The sequence below is a fragment of the Gordionus sp. m RMFG-2023 genome, chromosome 2 (assembly GCF_954871325.1).
Source record: "Gordionus sp. m RMFG-2023 chromosome 2, tfGorSpeb1-WG-v2, whole genome shotgun sequence".
Taxonomy (NCBI): Eukaryota; Metazoa; Nematomorpha; class Gordioida; order Chordodea; family Parachordodidae; genus Gordionus; species Gordionus sp. m RMFG-2023.
In genome coordinates, this window is record NC_088776.1 from 8,329,248 (window position 1) to 8,344,168 (window position 14,921).

General features: G+C 26.6%; 2 protein-coding genes across 3 annotated transcripts in view; one reads left to right on the forward strand and one right to left on the reverse strand.

Moving 5' to 3' along the window:
* The first annotated feature begins 1,512 nt into the window (after positions 1-1,512).
* On the forward strand, positions 1,513-9,974 carry LOC135925015 (protein transport protein Sec61 subunit alpha). Its single transcript, XM_065460150.1, has 13 exons — positions 1,513-1,568; positions 1,657-1,724; positions 1,772-1,837; positions 1,878-1,956; positions 2,055-2,186; positions 2,229-2,338; positions 2,498-2,651; positions 3,948-4,108; positions 5,361-5,501; positions 6,331-6,387; positions 7,898-8,089; positions 8,505-8,652; positions 9,493-9,974. Exons 1-13 carry the CDS (start codon positions 1,562-1,564, stop codon positions 9,606-9,608), a joined length of 1,431 nt encoding a protein of 476 aa, XP_065316222.1. The 5' UTR covers positions 1,513-1,561; the 3' UTR covers positions 9,609-9,974.
* Positions 9,975-10,686: 712 nt separating this feature from the next.
* Positions 10,687-14,921, reverse strand: part of LOC135925476 (suppressor of tumorigenicity 7 protein homolog) — a 31,040-nt gene continuing 26,805 nt past the window's right edge. For both annotated transcript variants that reach the window (XM_065460818.1, XM_065460817.1), the window contains exons 13-16: positions 14,128-14,278; positions 13,762-13,854; positions 11,278-11,417; positions 10,687-10,918 (exon numbers count right to left, since the gene is read on the reverse strand). In XM_065460818.1, the coding sequence (XP_065316890.1) occupies positions 10,823-10,918; positions 11,278-11,417; positions 13,762-13,854; positions 14,128-14,278 (480 nt within the window). In that variant the 3' untranslated portion in view covers positions 10,687-10,822. The remainder of the gene's footprint in view (positions 10,919-11,277; positions 11,418-13,761; positions 13,855-14,127; positions 14,279-14,921) is intronic.

A 14,921-nucleotide genomic window follows, 5' to 3' on the forward strand; every position in this document is an offset into this window, starting at 1 on the left:
AGTAAAATTTATTATAATATTAACTGTAATATATTATATAGTTGTCAAATACCTCTATAAAAGTGGCATTTTATCTAATATTTTATAACCAACTGTATATAATATAGGATTTAAACTATATCTCTATTTATTTACTTTTATAAAGTAATCTCTTATACTTATTTGGATCTTGAAAATATTTTTAGGAATAGGTATGATAATTAAATTTAAAAATAAATATACCGTTGATCAGTCATTTTAAACTCGGCTAATTACAATATTAAATTTGTTAATTATGAAATAATATATGATTATATTTATTTAATTAGGGTTATATAATAATTTAAATAATAAAAGTCAATTAAACTTAAACTGTTAAAGCTAAATTAATATTTAGTGAGTTATTGATATTATATTTATAATACAGAATTTGATTGCAAGCTGACATAGTGAAAATATAATTTATATGTATTAATCTAATCTAATAATTAAAATAGTATTCATTTAATAAAAATTTAAATAGTCTTATTAATTTCTAAATAATAACAAATCTATATATTACTTAATGGAATTATAAAAGAAATCTTTTAGGTAGCTATCATAAAATTCATTTTTAGTTCAAGGGGATATTAAGGAGCCATTAAAAAAAAAATTTTTGCTTCAGGGGGCTCTTCAAATTAGGGGGCTCGAGCCCCTGCGCCCTCCCCCCTAGTGACGCCACTGATCTCAATTATTCAACAGTAACAATGAAATATAATAATTTAAAGCATTTGATAAAGATCAATTTTTCAAATATAATATCATTTAATCTGCTTTTGTTTGGTTTATTAATAAAATTAGCCAAAGAAAAAGTTGCTTTACGTTACATAAGGCAACGCTATTCGTAACTTTTGATAACCCTGCTTTCCATATTAAGGAAAATAAAAATATAAATATTGCTCTGCTTTATCTGAGCCATTGATTATGCCCAAAATTTCAAAAGAGCAACCTGAGGTTATAACTATAAGTAATAAGGCTGTTTCACTTTAATTTACGAATTCTTTATTCAGAATAATCAAAAGAATTATCTATATTATCTAAAATACATATTATATATACTATTATATTAAATTATTATATAATTTATTTTAGACAACTTCTTTTATTATTATTATAATTGTATATATCGATTAAAATGGATTATTTAAACAAACATAAATTAATAATAAAAGTATATATATATATATAAATTACATGAAAAATAACTGATTAAAGCAAACTTAAATAAATAGGTCATATACAATTACGACAGTAGGATGTTAAGTTCAATTTTTTAAGCTTCTTTAAAAAATCAATATTTAAATGAGGAAAAGGTGATGATAGAGACTAAAAAATTTGAAAGAATTACTAAAGATAATCCCTATCCTTTTTATACACTTTCCATTGCAATTTCCATTACATGAGGAAAATATAAATTCGATATAAAATGGTATTTTTCTAGAGGATAATATTATTTTCCAAAATATTATTATACTTTTTTTTTTAAAAAAAAGCTTACACGTTTCGTTACATACACAAAATATATGTAATATAAAATTTCATTATGACGAGTAAGCCCAAAATTTTTTATAAATTATAATAAATACCCACTTATATATATATTTTATTATTATTAAACTTGTCTTTTTTATATTTTAGTTAAGTTTTTAGAAATAATTAAACCCTTTTGTGGGATTTTACCTGAAATTTCTAAACCAGAAAGAAAAGTATTTGATTAATTTTTCCAATTATATATATATAATTCCTTTCTTAGATACAATTTAGAGAAAAAGTGTTATGGACTGCTATAACCTTATTTATTTTTTTAGTTTGTTGCCAAGTAAATTTTTTTCTTTAAGAAAGTTATTCTTATTTATTAGATCCCTCTTTTTGGTATCATGTCGTCTGACAGTGCTGATCCTTTTTATTGGATAAGAGTAATTTTGGCTTCAAATAGGGGTAAAATTATATATATAATTTATAAAAATTTGAGAAAAAATAAATGTTCAAATTTTAGAGCATATATTCATTACTTTATTTATTTTTTTAACCATTAGGGACATTAATGGAATTAGGTATTTCACCTATTGTTACATCTGGTTTGATTATGCAGCTTTTAGCTGGAGCTAAAATTATTGAAGTAGGAGACACTCCAAAAGATCGAGCATTATTTAATGGAGCTCAAAAACGTACATTATAAATTTTTTTTAAAGTTTAATTATATTAAATAGTTTTTGGTATTATCATCACAATTGGTCAAGCTATAGTTTATGTTATGACTGGTATGTATGGTGATCCTGCTGAGATAGGTGCTGGCATATGTTTGCTCATCATAATACAAGTATTTTTTTTAAAAAAACTAAATTCATATTTGATAAAAAATTAATTTATTTCCTTATAAATACAAATAATTTATGCTGTATATTAAACTATTATATAAAACAAATTATTCGCATTTATATTCATTTTCAGTATTATTTTTTTATTTATATTTAAAAAGCTATTTGTTGCTGGGTTAATTGTCCTTCTCTTAGATGAGCTTTTACAAAAAGGATATGGTCTGGGCTCTGGTATCTCCTTATTTATTGCAACAAATATCTGTGAAACCATTGTTTGGAAGGCCTTCAGTCCTGCTACAGTTAACACAGGAAGAGGTATATATTTATTACATATGTTAGCCTCAATGTGTTTTTTCAGTCAATGTGTTTTTTCAGTCAATGTGTTATTTTTTCACCTTTAATTCATTCTGAAAGGGGGAGGGGGGTTAAATTTTGAATTGATCATGCTGGAAATGTATTCTTACAACACATAGAAATTCTACTTATGATTTTTAGAAAATTTTGCCATAAACTTTTAACCTTAATATAATTTATATTAGTTTTTCTATAGATTTATTTATTTAAATTATAAAAAAGACTATTCTGATCCATAAATTTTTCACCGATATTATATTATTAGTATAATTTTTATATTAATTTTTATTTACCATCTATATTTGAACCAATGCCATAAAAAAAATCAATATTTACTAATCAGGAGAACCAACTAACTTTAAATGTATAGTTTTTTATTCTCCAAAAATTAATGATCTAAATAATTAGGACTCTATGTAGTATTGTTAAATGGCTCAGCCAATTTTTGAAAAAAAAATCAAAATTTTTACTAAATATTAATACCCAAGCTCTAAATTTTGCTATCATTTTTTGAACAAAATTTCTAAGTTTGAATAATTTATTTTTGGCTAAAATCTTCAGTTAACTCCTTTTAATAATCTGTTAAATCAAGTTCAATAATACTACAAGAATGAGATTTGTTAGATATAAATCTCTTTTTTGTTGCAGATAATATAACAAAAAATAACATTTAATTTTCAACTTTTCTCTATTTTTTATAATAAATTTAACTCATTTTTATTATTATGAATAAAATTTCATAATTATATATTACAATAACCAAAATCTATTAAAATATTGGATCAGATATTTAATATCAGCACAGTCCTATATAAATGACTCAAAAGTTAAATGCCAAAGTTTCTGAAATTCACAGGATAAGTAATTCTAAACATACTCAAATACATTTTAATAAAATCTGATTTATGTAATTAAAAAAAAACTCACTCAAAAAATGATTTACAGTTGAAAATATAAACATATGGATACTTATATAAATATATGATTAGTTCAATTTGAGGTGATCATTATCCATGTTCTTGATATTGTTAATAAAAGAGAATTTAACTAGAATTTTTTTTAGAGATTTGTACATTTATTCAAATAAATTACATTTAATATAATTTTCAATAAGAATTGTTTTATTTAGCTTGACACATACTTTCCATATCAATTCTTTATTTTGTTAACCTTATTAATTAGAAACTCATTAAGAATATATTTTAAGGTGATTAGATGCTCTTATGTATTAATGATCCTTGATAATATATTATACAGGAACCGAATTTGAGGGAGCCCTTATAGCCTTATTTCATCTCTTAGCCACTCGTAGTGACAAGGTTAGAGCCCTGAGGGAAGCTTTTTACAGACAAAACCTACCCAACCTCATGAATTTATTAGCTACCGTTTTGGTGTTTGCCATTGTAATTTACTTTCAAGTAACAGCCTAACAATTTGGAATTTTATGGTTATTTAATTTTTAGGGCTTTTTAAAAATGGAGTCTTAAATTATATGTGGCGATTATTTCAATTATACGCATATAGCTTTAATTACTTAACATTTTTTGATATGATTAATTTAGAAAAGTTTGCCATTTACGGATGGCCCTTTTTAAAAATATTAAATTTTATCAGCTTTTCTATATTTAGGATATATAGAATTTTAATTTCTAAGCTATTTTGCTCAAAATTGAACGTAGGACAATACTATGCCAATCAACTTATGATATATCAATCAGAGATACATTTATTTAACTTTTTTGCTGATACCACCAAATAGAACTAATTCCTGGCACATAAAAAAAAATCACTGATCATTCACAATAACTTATCATATTTTATTTAAATTAATCATTCTTTTTGATATCTGCAGAGGTCAAAATAGGATTCACCTAGATTTGGAAAAAAAAAATTATTTTCAAGCCCAGCTTGTAATGTTGTCCGATATTTTTTAGTCAAAGGCGTGAGTTTATTAATAATCATTTATGGGGCCTTTACCCCTATATCACCCTCGCCCCATTTCCGGCCCTTCGGCCGGATTTATTAGTATAGTATATTCTTCTATATTATTTATTTTATATTTTATATGCATTAAGATTTTTTAGAAAATATCAGATTCAACGAATAATTTTATTGATTTAAATAATTTTAATACATTTTACGGATTGTTTTAAAAGAAAAGGCATAAATTTTACCCGCCTTTACGTTTTTTAAGTCCATCCTGGATGAGTCATGTTTCCATACCCTTTTTTGACCAAATTCTGACCAACAGATCTCTAATTTTTTACAATATATAATAAAAGAATTTATAAAAATTATAATGAATAACGTCAATGATGAAATAATTATGAATTTGAGATTTTTCTTTCTCTTTGGATTTTGATAAGATTTTTTTTTAGAAAATTTATAGCCAGGAAAATATATTAAAATTTTTCATTAACAAAAGAATTTACTTAATAAAATCATTAGAAAATAATTAAATATCAATCGGAAACGGAAGCACAAAAGGGAAAACTTTTTATTATATACTGATAAATATTATTTTTCGTGCAAAATTAGTTTAAACTAAAATAATTTGTTTGGCATCGACAAAAATTAAAAGTATCTATTGTTAATATAAGCCCCATACTCGATATAGGTATAACTTATATTAATTTCGTTGCAGATGAATCACATATTTATTTATATTAGGGATTCAGAGTCGATCTTCCCATCAAATCGGCTAGATACAGAGGCCAATACAGTTCATACCCTATCAAACTATTTTATACCTCTAACATACCCATCATTTTGCAGAGCGCCTTAGTTTCGAATCTTTACGTGATATCTCAGGTACAAATTTTAAAACGCATGCCGTAAGTTTAAAAAAAAATAATATAATTACAATATAACTCGCCCTTAATAATTCTTAAAGAGCCGAGTTTTTAAAACGTTATAAGCGGAAAACATTTGAACTATATATATTCGGACTTACTGCAGAAGCGTGTAGTGTCATTGCAATTTGAAAGTGAATTTATGGCAAAACGCTAACACTTCAATTTGTAAGCACTATAAAATTCCTGGGACCGCTAATCAAAATGCCAAAAACTGAAGTTATGAATTGGATGGAAGATTACAAATATAGTTGGGTAATCGCTTAGCCTAGGCGATTTTTTTGGCTAAGGCTAAGCCGATTTTTATAATAATTTAATATGGGTAACAAGTTTCATATTCGTCATTATAAAACTTTTCAATGTTTTTAATGGAAAAAAAGTAGGTAATAATTTTTTAAGTTTCCCTTAGTGAACAATAATAATATAATTTAAGGGTGACAATGCCATATTCGACATTAGCCAAAAAAAATCGTCTATTACCCAACTTTAGTTATAAATGAGTTATGGTTATACTTTAATCAACCTTTACGTTTATTGATATAAGAATTAGAAATTAGAGTAAATAATAGTGTTGTTAAAATGACTGAATAGATTTTAAAAAACGGCCTGATTACGATTTTAACCAAAATAGTATTATGTAAGCTTGGAGATTTTGCACTGTTTGGACTTATTTGCCAAATTTCATAGTTTACATAATATTGGCCAAAATCTTAAATCGACCTAATCGGGCTTTTTAGCAACTAGTAAATATCCCTGGATTTTTTTAATAATTTTTTTAAAACTATTAGATGCTCGCTGTCAAATTTGGGGGAAACTTTTTTATCAACTTATTGGGAGTTTGGGCTGTAAGCTATACTATATATATATATTTATATATACTATTACTAATATCAAGGTTTTAATTTTTTTATATAATATATTAATATACAATGTTTGGATGAGTTTTATTGAATCTTCTTTCAAACAGCTATAATATTAATGACAACTGTTGACTTACTCAATAAATAAAAGATTCCTTATTTAAGTCTAAAATTTGGTAAAACATTGATCGCTGATAGACTTAGAAGCAAAATTTATATAAATATTTTTAAAGCATAGCCAAGAGATTAGCATATCATTCTTTACTCTTTCATTACCCGAAAAGAAGATGGAAGCTTATATTTTATATTCATTTATTTTTATCATTCCTACTTTTACGCAAAGTTTGGCCACTAAATCATCCATTCGCGCACATTTTTAATGCCCAATATCTTGCAGGATTTTTTACGGAATTTTCAGCATTTTTTTTTATCAATATAAATTATAGAATATCAGTATTATTCAATATTTTAATCAGTAAAATTTTTTTTAATGAAATTGGCTTTTGTATCATACAGATACAGGTCGATTAAAGTATTATAAATCTGTCCCCATTATGGGACAAAAAAATTTCTATACCAGCCTCTTGGGCAAAATTATGGTAGATAAGGATAAATAACATTAATATTCGAATAAAATAAATGTCTAGGTAACAAATTATCCTGGTAAAAATTATTTATATACTATTAATTAAACTTCTATATTATTCTCTTGTACTACAAACAACATTAAAATTTAATCATTTATTTATTTTATTCTAATAATAGATGATATAATAAATCTAGTAATTATTTTAAAAATAATTAGAATAAGATAATATAATATTTGACCCTGTCTATTATTTATAAATAATATCACAAACTTATAAATTTTAAAAATTAGACATTTTACAGTAATTATGATTTTATATTTTTCAATTCAAAAATTTAGATAAAATATGAATTTATTTTACTGGTAAATTAATTTAAATACGTATTCATTTTACAGGTAATAATATAATTAAAAATATGGGGTAAAATTATTGTTTATAAATCATAAATACCTGAAAATAATTATATATACTGACAAACTTATTAAAATGAATTTTATATTGAATTCTAAGATATTGACCTATTATTTATAATGGTAAAATTAATATAATACTGACAATTTTGTTATACTGAATTTTTCTTAAAAATACTGGGAAAAAAATTATCAGACATTTTTTTAAAAATTATATGAATAACCAACGACGTGTCACCGATCAATTTTTTACCAATAAATAAGATGAAAAACGGAGTTTTCACAAAAATTAAAGGTCACATTCTTATAATTATTTTAGAAATACATTAATAAAAAATTTAATATAGAATGATCTTTTTTTCAGGTCTCAATGAATGAGGCGATCGTCTGGTCATGCCGCGTCGCTAACTTACAGTTTAAAATGTCAGAATATTGTGATTTTTTTTTTGTTTTTTAACATCATAAATATGTACATTTTTTATCACCTCTGCAAAGGATGTCGGAGGCGGTGGTCCAGCCAGATCTTACCCCGTAGGCGGTCTTTGTTACTACCTTTCCCCACCGGAAAATTTTGATCATGTTTTAACCGACCCGGTTCACGCCGTCATTTACGTGATCTTCATGCTGGGCTCTTGCGCTTTCTTCAGCAAAACTTGGATAGACGTTTCGGGGTCAAGCGCCAAAGATGTAATTTTTTAATATTTATCTATTTTATTTTATTGATGTAATTGAAATTTCTTTTTCTTACACTTTAAACCAGAATTTAAATAAATTTTTGTGAATAAATGATATTTAAATGGCTTAGAAGAAAAATTTTGTCTCACACAATTAGTGATGTTGAACGTATTTTCGATTTTTAAAAATGGCCCGATTAAGATTTTCCCCAAAACAATATCATGTTAGCTCGGAGCCCATAAATGGTAGAAAGGTTTGGACCTCTATTTGCCAAATCTCGAGGCTCACAATATTATTTTGGCTAAAATCTTAATCGGTTTAAAAAAGTGTTTAACGACATTACACACAATTTTGTAATTTCCGCATACACAATGTGGAAATATTTAAAAAAGACAATTATTTAATTCAACAATTATATTTGAATTAGGTAGCCAAACAGCTTAAGGAACAACAGATGGTTATGAGGGGTCATCGGGAAAAATCGATGATTCACGAACTAAACAGGTATATACCGACAGCCGCAGCTTTTGGCGGTCTTTGCATAGGGGCTCTTTCAGTTATGGCCGATTTTATGGGTAATATATATATACTGTTCAATACTTGTAGTAAAATTAGTTTTTTAGAGCTTGTAGATAATCTGGCATAGCATATAAGCGAATTTAATTTATGTATTCTTAGGTTTTAACATTTGATATATTAAAATTTTATGGAGACATTCGAAATTGTTTGCATAATATTAAGAGCTTTTAATGTCTCATACCATGGTTTAAAAAAATGAATCATATAAGGTTTTAACGATATATATAGAATAAATATATATCTTTATTTCATATTTTTTCCCGATATTGGACTTTAGAGAGAAATAACGGATCTGCCGATATTTTACATTACCCAGTGGATTTTTTTTAAAGCAAATTATTCACTTTTTTTTGAACTAATTTTCCCCCCTTTCTAAAAAATAGATTGTCATAATTTCCCCAAAGAAAGTGTGAAGTGAAGCGACATTTTTAAAAAAAATTTCTTTACATTTTTTTTAACGATAGAAGAAGTAAAGTATATTATAAACTAGTAAGAAATTTTTTTGTCTATATTTGTTTATTCCATTGTTTTTTATTAAGAAAGAACTTATAAGAAATAAATAAACTTGAGACTCTTTTCTTTATAGAGAAAAATATTTAATATTAATTTATTTTTACTTTTTATTCAAATAAAATTACATAATTTTTTATACCAAAATTAAGTAGGAATACCGATTTTATAATTCCATTTATCTTATATTATACATAATAATGACAATAAATAAATATAAATTGGATCGTAAGTGGGACCGTTATGGATAAATATCAGCAGCCCTAATATTTTTTCCTTATACCTTATTGAGAATAACATTTGATCTTCTTAATATTATTATATAGGCGCAATTGGTAGTGGAACTGGTATCCTTTTAGCTGTTACCATTATATATCAGTACTTTGAGATATTTGTCAAGGAACAAAGCGAAATGGGAGGCATGGGTACTCTCCTATTTTAAATCCGATAAACGAATGCAATAATCTTATTTTCTTTCACCACTCAACATGTAAAATATCATTTTTATGATGTTCTAAACGGATATTATGTTTTATTCCCCCCTATACACGCAAAAATAATATTTAAACCATTTTTGTAAATGTGTATGTTAAATGCAGAGCCCAGATCATTTCATGATTATATTTAACACAATTTTTCAGCCTTTTATGGCGGCTTATCAACTCATCCCTTTAATCAGCCATTAATATACTTTTTTTAGAATTATTTTAATTTTTATATTTCTAAAATACATAAATCCATATAAAAAAAATTACGCAGTTTTATGAATGAACTATATGTTTGATTGATTTATTATTTCTTTATTATAGGTTATAATCGGCTATTATCAGCCATATATTTTAATATTTCGTAGTCTTTGATTAATAATAAAGTAGCTTTTTATAGCCCCTAATTTGATATCTATTTTTAACATCTCTATCTGATGTATAGTGTGTTTTCTAATGATTATGCTATATAAAAATTAGTCGTCTTATCTGATATCTCAAATTTTTTTTGGTGTAATACTTTCGTAGCTTACGAGTATATAATATATCGACAATTATATTTTCATGTAGATTAAATTTTTAGATTATTTCTCATGTAACCTACTACGATATTGATAATTCCATTAATAATAATAATTATTTTTTTTTAAATTATATAAATATAATTAACAAAACTGTAAACAAACGTCTATTTAAATAAATTATGATAATTCGTAAAATTTGATATCACGATATCAATTATTAATCAAAATTGATAGTAGATCTTAAGTCCTTGAGTTGCAACTAACAGCTTTGAGATTACAAATAAATAGTTTTTAATTTGAGAAGATTGAAAGTTTTAAACTAAGTCAAAAGGAATGCTGTTTAAATTATATAGCTTTTTTTTAAAAAAAAATTAAGAAAAAAGGATCATTAGATTATTATTTCCATTTTAAAAGATAACAATAATTGGCAATTACATCATTTTTTATTATTATACTAAAATTGTTTATAATAGGATAAAGCTAAAAAAAATGAGTTCACAATAATTTAACTTCATTTTATGCTAATATTTAAAAAGTATATAATTTTTTTGTTACATGTTTTTTTTCTTTAAATTAAAACATTTTTAAAAAAAAATTAATAGCTAGGTTGACGAATAAAAATATTATTGAAATTTAATAGCGAAATATCAAATCCTGGACAGGTGATGAATAATGTTAGACGGCAAAATAACCTGAACCTTTTCCAGCACGTAGGTACAAGGGACCGATATAACGTTAACAAACTAATATATTTATTTTTCCCCAAAAAATTTTATGCCAATGAATATTAATTAATAAAAGAAGTAAAATATGAATAATTATTTTATTTAGCGAAATCTTAATCATTTTCTAAATCAAAATTCCTAATTTTGTTTACATTTAGAGAAAATAAATTTTAATCCATTTTATTAACACAATTTATCTCAAAAAGAGTATTAAACCAGAGAACATTGCATGCAAAAAAATACGGAAACCCCCCTAACCCATAGCATCTTCGAGAAAAAAGAATTTTTATTATTAATACCATTTTATAATACAAATTCGTCCAATATTCAAACAAAAAAAATTTAAATTATCATTTTTGATAACATTATTTTTATACCATTTTAGCGAACGAGCCCATGTATTCCGGGTATTGATGCGTAAGTAAAGCTAAAAGTGCAGTGAAAGAACATAAACCAGCAGTGAACAAAATGAAAAATGGCAATTCTTTTTTGGGGTACACTGATACCTCGTGAAATGCTTAATTTAAGATGCAAAAAAAATACATAAAAAAATTTCGAACTTGAAAATGCAAAGTGATTTTTTCGTGATCCGAGTCCAAATTTCAAAAAATTTTGTGTCCGAGCCTGACCTAAGCCTAAATTATTTTTTCCAGCTCCTGAGCCCAACTAAAAAAAAAAGGAATTTAGATTTTGTGTAGGCTAAATGTAGAATATAATATGTATTTTATTTAACCTGATAGAATATGATGCTGATAATAAGTGATGGAATTAATTTACCAGGAACAGATAAAGAATTGGGATATGGAATGTTGGGAGCATGAGTGGGAGAAGTGGTCGATGCACTACATATAATGCATACAAGAGACAGATGTTAAGGTAATGGCGCATGAATGATTGGCAGGACAAGTGAAAAGTATAAATTTTTCTAAGTAATGATGGTAAGGCTGGCGTTGGTGTATTGGTTGCAGAGAAATGGGTGTAATCGAAGTATGAAGTTAGATAACCAGATAATAATTATAAAGATGATTTTTGGTAGCTATGCAATATTATTTCGCCATATGTTCCTCAGTTTGGAAGAAGAGAAAGATACATTTTGGGAAAGTATTAGAGGTGACATCGAGACTAGCAAATGAAGAGGGGATTATCCTGGTTGGTGATCTGAATGGACATGTGTGAGCGAGTAGTGATGGTTATGAGGGAGTATGGAGGATTTAGTAACGGCATGAGAAATCTGGAAGGGGAGAGAACTTTAGTGATGCTATGGGTATGATTGTAATACAATGTTTAAGAAAGCATCAGAAGCTGGTGACTTACAAGATGGGTAGTGCTAAAAGTGTGGTAAATTATTTGTGTGTGAAAGTGATACCGGGGGAGAGGAATGTATTGATCAGCACCGACTAGTTATAGTAGATCTCACTTTTAAAGGCGAGAGGATCATTAAAAGAAAGTTTGTGCCAAGGCTGAAGGTTTGGAAATTAAAGGAGGAGAGTGCTGGACGTCAATTCAATATGACATTGACGATAAAAGAGGTGGAAGTGGCACAAGCATCTAGGGTAAATGACAAATGGGAAGCCATTAAGAAAACCTGGGTGAGGATAACTAAATAGGTATGTGGATAGACAAAAGGGCCGCCTAGACATAAGGAGACGGTAGAATCCGAAAGTAGCGAAATCTGTGGACAAGAAACGGAGGTGCTTTAAAGAATGGTATAATAGTAAAGAAAATAGTGATAACAATATTTACAAGGTGGTGAAAAAGGAATATCAAGAAATTAATAGCGAAAGCGCAAAAAGAACAAAGGCAGGAGTTTGCTAATGAAGTGGAATGCAGGGAAGGAATGGGAAATGTGGTCCGGATGTCAAAAAAGAGGCAGGATATGGTAGGTGATAAATGTTTGAAAAAATGGTAATTGATATTTGTGGTATTAAGAAAACCTAGAAGATCTACATGTAAGGACTTTGGAAAGAGGAGAATGAATGGGATAATGATGTTATGTGCAAAGGTAGAAGGTCCGGGTGTAAATTTGACAATGACGAAATTAAGAGAGCATTAAAAAAGATGCGGGTTTAACGATAGTGGTATCAGAAATGTTTAAAGGTTCTGATGACTTAGGGATTAAATGAATTTAGCCAATCTAATTGTCACTAAAGTAACTATTCCCGAGGATTGGCGAAGAAGTATAATTATTCCAATATACAGGGGAAAGGTGATCCTTTGGATTGTAGTCTTATAAAGCTATTAAATTCTTGGAACTTGCAATGAAAGTATTTGAAACGGTGTAAGAGAAGCGGATAAAAGAACAAACGAAAATTGATGAAATGCAGTTTGGTTTTACACCGGAGTAATAAAGTTTTAACTAGTCACCACAATAACCAGAAATTGTTAATGTGTTAGATGAAAAATGACACATGATTCTGATTGTCATTTCGATCAAACAAAAAGATTATTGAGGATATATCTATAATATTTAATTTTGGCATCAGATCAGGATGCCTCTTACAGCTAAAGATCAAAAAGTATTCTATGTCTGAGCTGGCTCTAGTCGGGCTTCGGACAGTCCTTGCAGGGTTCTAACTAATCATAACCTTATAATATGTAACATTTATATTAGGCAAAATCTAGAAAACAGATTCGAGTGAAAATTATGATTGATCATCAAACATGATTTCTATTATTAAACAAAATAAATTAGCTCCATTATAAGACAAATTTTGGGGTCTAAAACGATATCTTAATTCCTAGTTAAAATTATTTATTTCAATAAAAGGTTAATTTAAATATCTATCGCCCAATTGAAATTTCGAAATATAAAGCTTGATCAATTAATGCATAATTCATACATAAAAAAAATTAAAATTTACGAGGCAATAGCTCCTTGTCAGCGGATTCGGTACACTGAGGATAAGGGTAAAATAGATATCCCTTTTCGAGAGGATAGGGTATAAGCCGAAAAGCTTAATTTAACAAAATAATACATTTTAAATCCCTTATAATTAACAATGTGTATTAATATAAAACCTTTATATCTCCTAATTCAATATTAATAGTTAAAAGAGACTAATTATGTTGCAAATTATCAATAAAAATATTTGTAAAAAAATATTAATCAAAAAAAAGAAAGAAGTCTAAACAATTAGACATACATATCCAATATTTCATTCATTCTTCTTTCTTTTACAAAGCTAATTTAGAGATATCTAATCGATTTATCAATAAAAAAGTTTAACTTCCTTCCCAGGTGCAATGAAGTAAGTTGAGAGCTCCATCTATCCGTTTCCAGTGGTTAATGTGAAAAAAGGAATAAGCTAAAGCCTCACTATCTCCTCTTTTAAGTATATGTTCGGGCGGCAAAACCAAACTTTTCATCTCTAGCAAATACTTTTTTTTAAAATAATATTTATAACTTTTTATTATTCCATTAAAACATATAAATTTGTATGAAAACTAAACAAGAAAATACATGTACAGGGTTGGTAAAATTTTGATTTTAAGAAATTTAAAAACAAATTTTATGATTATAGGCCCCGAAAGAAAATAACCTAGAAAAAAAGTTATCAAATAAACACAATTTCATTTCATTGCAATATCCGTTTTCCTTATAAATTATTGTTGAACGATATTGAATTGACTAACTATATTTCATCATCAGAGACCTGCAAAGATATTAATTTCACGACCCGGCCTAGGTTTCTTAAAAAAATCGACTATGGTTTGTTTTTTACGAAATAATTTAATATCTAATAACTCAAAAATATCGACTATGGTTTGTTTTTTACGAAATAATTTAATATCTAATAACTCAAAAATATCTTAATTTATTCTAAAATAAAGATCATTTCGCCTTTGTTCGTTTTGGCGAAACGTATTTTTGTAATGTGCTATGTTTTGATTGACTAAAAATAAAAATTATGATTAATCTCTTAATTAATAACTATTTAATTTATCTAATATAGTAGAGAAGCACTTATTAAAGCATTCGTGACCAGAACCTTTTCGTCCAGAATGATGTTATGCCTATACC